General features: G+C 57.7%; 3 protein-coding genes across 3 annotated transcripts in view; all 3 read right to left on the reverse strand.

Annotated features, from left to right (window-relative positions):
• Positions 1 to 3,432, reverse strand: part of SETTUDRAFT_164974 (uncharacterized protein) — a 3,522-nt gene extending 90 nt beyond the window's left edge. Inside the window, exons 1-3 of the mRNA XM_008031380.1 lie at positions 921 to 3,432; positions 192 to 877; positions 1 to 120 (exon numbers count right to left, since the gene is read on the reverse strand). The exon at positions 1 to 120 is cut by the window's left edge and continues 10 nt beyond it. Coding sequence (XP_008029571.1) covers positions 259 to 877; positions 921 to 3,163 — 2,862 coding nt within the window. The 5' untranslated portion in view covers positions 3,164 to 3,432 and the 3' untranslated portion in view covers positions 1 to 120; positions 192 to 258. The remainder of the gene's footprint in view (positions 121 to 191; positions 878 to 920) is intronic.
• Positions 3,433 to 4,432: 1,000 nt separating this feature from the next.
• On the reverse strand, positions 4,433 to 6,363 carry SETTUDRAFT_96077 (uncharacterized protein; the record flags this gene model as incomplete). Its single annotated transcript, XM_008031381.1, has 6 exons — positions 4,433 to 5,293; positions 5,338 to 5,847; positions 5,895 to 5,909; positions 5,957 to 6,101; positions 6,210 to 6,223; positions 6,286 to 6,363. The coding sequence occupies 6 exons, from the start codon at positions 6,361 to 6,363 to the stop codon at positions 4,433 to 4,435; spliced, it is 1,623 nt and encodes a 540-aa protein (XP_008029572.1).
• A 688-nt stretch (positions 6,364 to 7,051) lies between these two features.
• On the reverse strand, positions 7,052 to 10,464 carry SETTUDRAFT_43411 (uncharacterized protein). Its single transcript, XM_008031299.1, has 4 exons — positions 10,016 to 10,464; positions 9,714 to 9,949; positions 9,392 to 9,651; positions 7,052 to 9,344 (listed from the first exon to the last, which is right to left on the reverse strand). Exons 1-4 carry the CDS (start codon positions 10,126 to 10,128, stop codon positions 7,200 to 7,202), a joined length of 2,754 nt encoding a protein of 917 aa, XP_008029490.1. The 5' UTR covers positions 10,129 to 10,464; the 3' UTR covers positions 7,052 to 7,199.
• Between the last annotated feature and the right edge of the window lie 94 nt (positions 10,465 to 10,558).

Genomic DNA, 10,558 nt, shown 5'->3' on the forward strand with positions numbered 1-10,558 from the left:
CGAATAAACAAATCAGAAAGAAAAAGAGTCATAAAAAAAGGACAACACATCTGCATATTCTCTCCTGTATCTTGCGTACGTCCTCCGTGCTGTATGAATAATATTCAACAATACTAGTCAGTAAGTTCCAACACTCCAAGTTCACTCACACCTGCTCCAGCTCGTTTGGCCAAGAATAACGTGATTAAAAGGTATATTATTCTATAAAGCGATAAGAAATTCGTCCAAGCATCAAACTCCATCTAGGTATAAAGTAGATTACCGGAAATAATCTCTTTGATGCTGCTGCGCCCCATCTCGACTAGGACTATACGGCGTATATTGTCCCGAGGCCGTCGAGGCCCCCATTGGCGCTGCACTCGTGACAAGGCTATGGCGACTATCATCCGGGATTTCATATGGATGCTCTCTACTATCGAGACGACCGAGATCAGGACTGGGACTGTATTCTCGGAGATTGGATGGCGTTTGATGGTAGCCCGTGGGATACAAGACTCCAGGCTCTTCAGCATCAACAGTCCTCTCCGAGTCTCGTGATACTGAGCAGCCGCGGTCGCCCCAGTGTGAACCAGGCGTCTCGGAACGATGGATGCTGCTTCCGCCGTACATGGATCCTTCGCCGTCGTTGAAATCAGGCCGGTCCTTGAAGTTTTCATAGTCCATATTGGATTCCGAGACGAATTCAAACGGCGCAGGGGCAGAGTTGGCCATTTTTCCGGGATTCTCCTTGGACATGCGCTTCATGGTATAGACATCGCCAAAGGCTGCCGTGTCGCCAACATCACCATCCAGACGGCCGCGGTAGACTTCGGCAAGGAGGTGCTTGGACTTTTCGTGGACCATGGGCACGGTGAGCTTCTGGTAAAGCGCCGGGTGACTAGTATTGTTAGCAGCGCCAGATGACAAGGCAAAATACATACCCAAACCTCACGGCAACACGATCCTTTCTCCTCGACTCCTTGTCAATTGGCGTGGGCGCTTCAACACTCGTCTTCTTGCCGCCCTGGGTGTAGTACTTGAGCGAGTTGTCAAAGGTGCGCTTGCAATAAAACTTGAATGCAAGTAAACCAAGCGGAAGTGGCGCCAGGGCGGCAAGCATGTTCCACTTGAACGCAAAGCCACGAGCGACGACCAAAAGCGCGACAATGCAGTTGGACAGAAAAACGCCAACGAGCATGCGGTTGAAGAGAACGCGCCAGAATGCACCGCCAGACTCGTTCTTGGTGACAAAGACGTACATGAGGAGATACTTCTTCATCCAGCTGTCGAGCGAAAAGTAAATGGCAACAATAACGAGCGTGACCGGCTGCAGGGGCGCAAAGCAAAAGGCCACTGTAGAGTAGAACAAAAAGTAGTTGTAGTAGCTCGCATAGTCAAAGGGCGGCGGCGCAGTCCTGGCAATCAGCTCCCTAGGCGTTGGATTCAGAAACTTGCGCGAAAAGCTACCCCAGGCCAGGTTGACGGCTTGGGCGAGATCAATGGCGGCGCCCAGGTTGCGCTGCACGAGCCACGTGACCCAAAACGGCGATACTTCGCAGAGGGTGCGCATCGTGGTGTCGAAAAAGGCAATCGACTTGAGAATGTCCATAAACGGCACCTTTTGCTGACTTGCGAGGTTGACAATCATGACCACCATGCCAAAGACGGCGCTGAAGAGCGAAAAGACAAACAGGTTGTTGAAGACGAAAAAGGCGTACAGCTGGGCCGTTACGTGGCGCTCGCGGCTGGTCTTGGTCTGGTCGCCCGACTTGATTGAGAGGCGGCGGAAGATGACGGGCAAAAAGTAGTAAAACAGCGACGTGAGGGCGGGCGCGGCCAGACCCTGCACCACGGCCCAAAAGTTTGCATGTCTGGCCAGCTCCGTCTGAAACGTGGGCCACACAAAGCCCAGGTTGGACAATTTGGACAAAAAGACGGCAATGAGGGCGTTGGGAATAAAGTAGAGCAGCGTCAACAGCATGATCCAAAAGTTGTTGACCAGCTTCCGCCAGCGCCTCGTCTTGGGATCCAGCGTCAGGTTCTTCCAGATAATGTCCCTTGGCTTGGGCGCCAGCCGCACCGTGGTGCCCTTGACGTGCTTGCTGCGCGCGTTGAATGCGACCGTGTGCGCCGAGGTGATGGTCTCATAGCTAGCAAAGCCGTACGAGAGGGCGTCGCGCTTGTCGATGGATTCGCGCACCTCTTTAATCTTGGCCTCGAGGCGCTGGATGCGGGCCGTGAGATAGTCAATGGCATCCACCTTTTGCTTTGGGTCGCTAAACTCGGCATCCTTCTTGGACGGCGTGCACAGGGGGCGTTCGGCCGGCAGCTGATTGGGGTTCTTCAGGTACTTTGCCAGGACCCTTTCCAGCTCCACGACCGCCTCTTCATGCTCCTCGATCAAATCAGGAACATCCTTGACGTTGCGTCCAATGGATACGCGGGGTACCTCGGGCGTCGTCTTTAGCGTATCCACAATCTCGACGATGCCCTGGTCGCTGCGGTTGCTGCGGTTGATATCGGTAATCATCAGGGTGCGGGAATGCAGGCTGTTCTGGTACTCGGCGCTCTCGAGGTACTGGCGGCGGAGGCGGTGCACGGCGCGGTATGTCCACCAGAGAAAGGCGCACACGGTAATGTCGAGGACGTAGGCAAAGCCGACAAAAGCCCAGAAGATTTCGCCAAACAAGTCTCTGGGCGTCATGAGAAAGATAATCTTGGAGCCCAGCGAGCCCTGGAATTTTTCCTGAAACTGCACCGAATTGGTCACGTTGACGGGCACAATGATGGCGCAGCCCAGGACGGCCAGGACAAAAAACATGTTCCTGCACATGCGGGCAAAGCGCAGAAACAAGGTGGCATCCAGGCCAATCTTGTCAACATACTCGGGCTCGTACGTCTTGAAGACGGGCTTGTACCAGGCAAACAGGCTCTTGTCCAAGGGTGGGGGGCGCCTCTTTTCGTCTGCGTGGCGAAGGCGCGGCGCATAAACAATGGTATTAAAAGGCCGTAGGATTAAAAAGGCAAGGAAAAGGGCGGCGGTGATGCCAAACGAGGTGCCGATGGCGACCAGGACCGAGTCTTGGGATACTTGAGCGCCCAGAGGGTTGTTAGACATGAGCTGCTCAAACTTTTGCTCGATGCTCAGGTCCCGCCGGAGGGAGCTGGGGGTGGTGGATTCCATGGCGATGGGGTTGTGGAGCGAGCGAGCGAGTGCAGCAAGTGCAGCGAGTGCAGCGAGTATCTGGCAAGAGATAGAAAAGGTGTAAATGATCTCAGCGCATGTCTCGTGCAGGTGATGCTCGGGGGACCAGTAGTGCGAAGCGGAGGCCAGCTACGCAACGGGCGTGTGGCGGGGAAAAGAAGAAAGAGAAAAACGACAGATGCAGGCAAGACGCTGGAAGATGCTGACAAGAGGTTGAAAGACGTAGAGAAAGGCAGGGCAGAAATGAGAGGAGGCCGCCCGTGATGGAGTGAGTGGAAAAAGGCAAAAGTCAAGTGCGGCGGCGGCGGCGGTGGCGGTGGTGGTGGTGGTGGTGGTGGTGGTGGTGGAGTGTGTTCCCTGTCGAGAGTGAGTCGGGGCAGATGACGATGTGCTAGCCCCTTCACACGCCAATGCCTGCCCTGCATCAGGCACGCCCGCCGATTCGCTGCTGCGCTCCACCGGGTTAACGCCAGCATGGAGACATGGAGATGCAGAGGCGGGTTATTTTTGGCTTTCTGGAACATGGATTCGGGGCAATTGCGAGGCCTCTAGGTCAAGGATCGCCAGTAGCTCATCATTTTTTGCGGAGGAACGACAGCTGGCCGAGCGCTAGCAGCCGACACGTGTGTGTGCCTGTGCCTGTGCCTGTGCCTGTGCCTGTGCCTGTGCCTGTGCCTGTGCCTGTGCCTGTGCCTGGCCTCGGTTTGCCCCTTCCCACGCCCTGCCTGCACCGCCACACACACTCACACTCGACTGGCGCATATCGTCTCCAGAAGACAATCAAAAACAAAACGGCCGAGATGATACCGTCCAGCTCGCCTCGCCGGGGTAAGGCTGCAATATCCCGACTGTCGTTTCACCTCACAGCCAAATGACCACTTTTTATGCTCGAGGGGGTCTCGCTCGCACGTGGCGCCACTGGTCATTGGCCACGGCCTTGCCGAATGCCCGGCCTGGCAGTCATGCCAGCTGCGAGCAGTGCACCAAGAGCAGCCGTACGAGTAATCGCCTGTCAAACAAATAATTCACTCCATACTTTTCGCTCGTCATCCATCATATCCATCCCAGCGAGTCCGAAGAAGACTCGCTGGCCCATGCCTTGTCAACATACCCCACTCTCACCATGACTGCACCGTCCTTGGACCCACTGCTATCGCTTCCAAACAAATCATCCATGCTGAAGCTGTCCCTCTTCTTGCTCTCATCCGCCCCGCCCCCCTGACCCGCGTGCAACAACTGTGGCAGCTTCTAGGCGCCACCAGCCGCCTTGACAAGATCGTGTACTTTTCTCGCCAAGTCGTCGGCTTCGGCCCGTGTCTCGGCCTCTGCATACACACGAACGGCGTCCTCGGTACCACTCGCACGCGCAAACGAACGCCCTTGGCGCACCTTTTGCACTTCCTTGTCGATCTGCGCCTGCAGCCCTTCGGGTGACGTAAGTCTTCGTTCCGCGTCAGTAGTCTTGAAGATCTTGCGGTCGTTGACAATCACTTTGAGCAGCCGGTTCGGCAGGTCACTGTATGTTGACAGCCACTCTTGCGGCCCCCAGCGCTTGTGAGCCAACACCACCTCCACCAGCAGCAAGTCCGACAGCGCATCGCCCACAGACTGGTTGATCAGGTTGATGCATGCACGCAGCACGTCGAGAGCCTCCTTCTCGCCAGGGTTGCGCGGCTCGTGCTTGCTAATCGTGTCCAGCGTGTCAGCCGAGAAGATGACGGTGCCGTGCCCGTTGGCCTCAAAGTAGACGCCAATGTCGAGCTTTTCGGCCGCGTGGTGCAGGTACTTGACACCTGTAGGCGTGCAGTCGACCTTGAGCTTGAGCGTGTCCTCGACATACTTTGTAGCCGCCCCGTTGGCGTACGCCGTCTGCACAACACCAATCGTCACCTTGTCGGCAAGCCCACTCTGGCGCACCGTGTCGCCCAGGAACGAAGCCACAAGCGTAGCAATGCGGTCGCCATCCAGCAGGCGGAACACGTTCTTGTCATCCTTGAAGTAGTACACCACGCGGTCGGCATCGCCATCGAGCGAGCAGCATCGGTCGCCGGGGCCAGCCTTGGACGATGGGGGCGCTCGCTGGTTCGTCTTGACAAAGTCTGCACCGCACTGTTTCTGTCAGCACTGAACATATTCGAGTCGAAGCCACCTACGTCGACATTCAAGCTTTCGGGCTTGATGACATTGTCGTTGATGACCGAAATCTCCAGACCGCCCTCGTCCTTGGATGGCAGGTACTTGATGAGCTCGTTTAGCTTGGGCCCACCAACACCGTTGGCACAGTCGACAGTCAAGCTGCCAGAAGGCTGCTTGCCACGCAGGGCCGTCTTGAAAGCAGCGCCAAACTTTTCGTAGTAGCCCTTTTCCGTAGGCTCGCCGTAAGCGTCGGGTGTGCCCTGTGTGTTGAGGCATCGGACCATGTAGTGCAACTGGGGTGTAGTCAAAAAGCCGTAGTCCTTAATCTCAGCGCCAGCGCCGTTGAGGCCATCCACGAGACATCCAAGTAGCCTCGACCCAGATGCCCTTGTATCGCGGGCCACGACCACGCGAGCAGGGGTGCTGAGGTCAATCTTGTGCTGGGTTGCAATGTCGTGATAGTATTTTGAGACGTGCTCGGGCGTGAGCTTGTTGGCCATCTCGGTACTGATGACCTCCCAATCTTCCTACATTGTATTAGGTCGGTACGGTCGAGGGGAAACGAACGGTATACCTGCAGCATGTTGCCCTATTACGAGTTAGTCGTCATCATTGCCACTGTGCTGCCTAACATACCATGGGCTCAACGAGCTTGACTCCATTGTCCTGAGGCGGGTTGTGCGAGGCAGTAATCATGACTCCAATCCATTTGCCCTTGAGTGCTCGTGATCGGAGGGCTGCAATCATGCCCACGCGGGTCAAGACCGAGTCGAGGACATCGCTGTGGCTGTTAGTTGAGTCCCAGTGGGATGTGCGGTGGATGATGGGCAGGATATGCAAAAGACAAAACGTAGCAGCGATGCAACAATCTCCAGCAGGGCCATCCTACGCTTTTGTTCGAAACTATCATCCGCATTGTCAGCCCAAGCATCCCTCATATCCCATCGGATCGGCTAGTTCCTTACTCCCGCAGTGCCATATGTATACACCAGCCCCTCAGGCGCGGGGTGCTTCTGCGCAGCGTCGGCAATGGCGTCAGACATATTGTGTTATGCTGAGAGAAAAAAAAATGAACAAGATAAACCAAGTCCAACGGCAAAGTCGGAAAAAGAAGAAAAAACAGAGGGGGAGGTGCAGAGAGGTGGGAGCTGAAAGGGGCGGGGGGAGGAGGACGAAGCTATTGATGTATGTTACAGCTGTAGTGGTGGTGGTGGTGCTGAGCAGCCTCATGCAAGCCAGCTGCCAGAGAAGTTGCCCCACCTACCCACGCTAGCAGGGATTGGTTTGCAGGGCCAGCTTCCCTCTGCCCGCTTCGGATGACGTTGCACTCGTACCTGGCTAACATGCACATGCCCACCACCAGCTCAACGGGCTATTCTTAGCCCAAAGGGGCCATGCTTGTTGCAGTTGCAGGGCTTCTAGTACCAGAACCCACTGCATTCTTGCTACCACCACGGCATGGCCACTACGTTGCCACTGCTACGTTGCGCCCGCTGATGCTACAGCTGCTGCTGAGCGACTGCGGGGTTGGCGGAGAGCTTGACCGCTCCTCTTACCACCGTCACTGCCCCTCCTGCATGTGGTGGAGCCGGCCGGTGCTACTCGCCAACACATTCTCAGTGTCCTCCAACCATCTCGTCTCGTTGACGCCGGCTAGACATGGCATAGCATCACATCACATCACATCACGGACAAGTCAAGTAGTCAGGCAGTCAAGCAGCAAGCAGCAGGCAGCAAGTAGATTGCTCGCTTCTTGCAGAGCACTACTGGATTATCTCAAGAGTCGAAGAATGTAAAGAGGCCGGGCAAAGTGCGCCAAATTACGGACAACACCTGTGCCAAAAAAAAGAAAAGGAGATGAAAATGCGGGACCAAATGATCAAAAGCCCTGCGGGCCGAGGCCGGGAAATCTTCCAAAACCACCGGCCAGCACACTGTGGCTAGGAATAGGACTGCCAATCTCGCCCAGGGCCGGTGGCGGCGGTGCGCTGTCGCAGAATTTGATGTGCGAAAGACGGCCATTATCCTCTTTGTATTCGAGGCTGCCGCCACCGTTGGTTTGCGTCACGTCAAGAATGTCGCAAGCCTCCTTCATCTCGTCCATGGATACGGCAGGTTCAAGCGCATTCCGCAATGTATCCACCTGCCGGTGCACCTCTGAGGCGTCGACATAGCCCTCTGGATCCGCGGTGCGAGGCGCTAGCGTCTTGCAAGCAATGCAGATGGTGCGCCGAAGCCACACGATGCGCGGTTCGTTTGCGTTGCGTTCATGGCCTCGAGCCGAAAACGGGCTGTTGAACATATTGGACGTGGGCGAGTGGCCCCAGGTAGCTCCGGCAGCAAAGCCCTGCAGCGGTGGTGTGCCCCAGATGCTGCCTCCGCCTGGCCCGCCAAACGACCCGTACTGCGAACCCGGCATGTCTGCAAAGCCAAACGACGGCGCTCTCACAGACGCGTGTTGCTGCAGGCTAGGTCGTCGTTCGGGCAACTCGGGCATGTCGTCTTCATCGTCCAACAAGGCCTTGCTTCCAAGATGGCTTGCGAGCTCATCGACATCGCCTCTGGAATCGTCACCCGGCTTGACACTCGACGGCCGCTGGATGGGTGCTGGTCGCTGAATGGGCTGCGCTTGCGGAGCGGCAATGGGACTCTCGACATTGGACATTCGCTCAAACGATCCAGACCCCTGCCGAGAATGGGTCGGCATGCCCATAGGAAAGGCAGACGGCATTGGTGCAGTGAATCCAGGGGGCGCGGGAAAGCCAGGCGGCCCGTCCATTGGGAACCCCCGGCCCATGGGGAGGGTGCCCGGAGTGTGCATGCCCGGGGGCGGGAATCCACGAAAGCTTTGCGGCGAGGGCTGGGGAAAAAAGGGCATGTTCGGACGAGGACCCATGAGTCCCGGGACCATGGACGCTTGGCTGGCAAATCCGTTTAGACCCGGAGGCATGTTGCTCATGCCCAGCCCTGGCGGCCCTGGCATGCCCGGCGGAGGCCCCATGGGGGGCATTGGCGATGTCGGCTGGCCGTGTAGTGCAGGCATGGGCTGGTGCGGAATAGGGGGCTTTGTCAGGATGGACCGTGGTATTGACTGTCCCTGCGACTGCGAAGACGGCGATGTCGACTTGCTCGTTCCCAGCATGGCGTGGGGCGTCTTGGGCGAGGAGCCATGGGAATTTTGCTGCGACGTTTGCCGTGGGCGGTTTGGGGTGGGTGCCTTGGGGATAGCGGGTGTGACATGCGGCGAGGGCGTTCCGGTAGACGACGTCTGCTTGAGCAGTTGGGGAGGCAGCGCGACAGCCAGCGGTTGCGGTGCCTTTTTTGCGCCTGCAATGGCATTGTGAGCTGCTGCTGCCGCCGCCGCCGCCGCCGCCGCCTGGTCCTCCTTGCGCGGGCGATCCTTGGTGTCGGTCTTTGACTTTGATTCACGTTCCTTGCGCTCCTTTTCCTCGAGTGCCTTTTTCTCTCTTGCCTCCTTTTCCCTGGCCTCGCGCTCCTCGCGCTCTTTCCGCTTGGCTTCATCCTTTGCCTTTTTCTCGAGCGCCTTTTGCTCGCGTGCCTTGCGCTCGGCCTCTTGCTGGCGCTCACGCTCTTCCTGCTGGCGCCGCAACCGCTCGGCCTCCTTGCGCAGCTTCTCCTCCTCGTGGGCCTTGCGCTCGGCCTCTTTCTTCTTGCGCTGCTCTTCGCGCTTTTTTCGCTGCTCCTCGAGGCGCTTTTCCTCGGCGGCCTTTGCCTCTGCCTCCTTTGCGGCGAGTTCCGCCTCTTTGCGAGCCTTTTCCTCGGCCTTGAGCTGCTTTTGCTTGTCCTTTTTCTCCTTTCGCTTCTGGGCCTCCTTTGCCTTTTTGGCCTCCTTTGCATCTTTCCGTATGTCTTCTTCTGCCAGCTCTTCCAGCAGACGCTGCTGGCGCTCTGCAGCGACCTTTTCCCGATATGCCTGCAGTACTCGCTGCTCAAACATGCGCGCAGCAAATATCTGAAACATGCGCCGCCCCTCCTCCATGCGCTGCTCCTCCGTCATGGTCCCCTGGGGTGAATTAGTGGCAAGTCGACAGTGCAGCACAGGATACGCACTTCCTCATCGTCCTCATCCTCGTCGTACTCGTCGTCGTCGTATTCCTCGTCGTCCTCTGCCTCGTCGTCGTAGTCGTCTTCGTCGGGCGGCGGGGCATTGTGGCTGTGGCCCGTGTAGGAGCGATGCTGCATGTTTGGATGGGCGGAAAACTGGGCCTCTTCCTCGCGCTGCATGCGGCGCTCAGCCAGCTGCTCCATCATCTCGATGAACTTTTTCCCATCGTTCTTGAGCAAATCGTCAGCGACTGTGAGTATGCCACCTAGACGGATGAATCAGCATGCTCCCGGGGGGGGGGGGGGTTGGTGGCCTATGTGTGCATACCTTTGACCTGCAGACTGCTGCCAAACTGCAGAAAATCCGAGGGCTCTGGCGGGGGCAGGCTGGGCTCGCCCGAGCTGTAGTCGCCCTCGGAGGATATTTCGCTGTCGTACTCGGAGTCTTCGTCGTCGTCGGCCGAGTCGTACTCTTCGTCGTCGTCGTCGTCGTCGTCTTCGTCGTCGTCGTAGGGGCCGTGGGATGGTTGCGGGGGGTTGAGCATGGGGCGCGGGTGAGGAGCACTGGACGCATAGCGATAATTAGCCTCAGGAAGGAAACTAGCGACGTCTTGCTGGTGGTGCGCGTACTGCTCGAGTTCCTCGTAGTATGCATCATACAGAACCTCCAGCTCCTCCTCGATGGCGGTGCGCTTGCGGCCGCAGACGGTGCAGCTGCACGAGTGCTTTTGCTGCTCCTTCATCTTGCGCAGGACGGCCTCCTTTTCAATCTTGACGAGCGACTTGCGCTCATCCTCGCCGAGGGAGAGCCAAAAGTCGCGTATGCGCTCGCGCTCCTCGGCCGTCGACGTGTTCCATATGCGGTCCTTGCTCGAGGCGGAGCGGGGGATTGCGTGCGACGACGAGACGGCATGCGAGTTGCTGGCGGGGCTCTGGCGGGGGGCGAGGTGTTGTGTGTAGGCGAGCGGTGGCGGCGCAGAGGGCGCCTTCTTCTTCCGGCGCGACTTCTTGCTGGCTCCGCCGCGCACTGGGGCGTGGCCGTAGGGCTGCTGGTAGTCGCCGTTGGCGCCATATGTGTGTTCGTAGTCGTCGTCGGAGTAGTAGGCGCCTTCCTGGTACTGCGGCTCGTCTCCGTCGGCGTGGGCGTACTGCTGCTGCTGCTGCTGTTGTTGT

Source organism: Exserohilum turcica, assembly GCF_000359705.1.
Source record: "Exserohilum turcica Et28A unplaced genomic scaffold SETTUscaffold_6, whole genome shotgun sequence".
Lineage (NCBI taxonomy): Eukaryota > Fungi > Ascomycota > Dothideomycetes > Pleosporales > Pleosporaceae > Exserohilum > Exserohilum turcicum.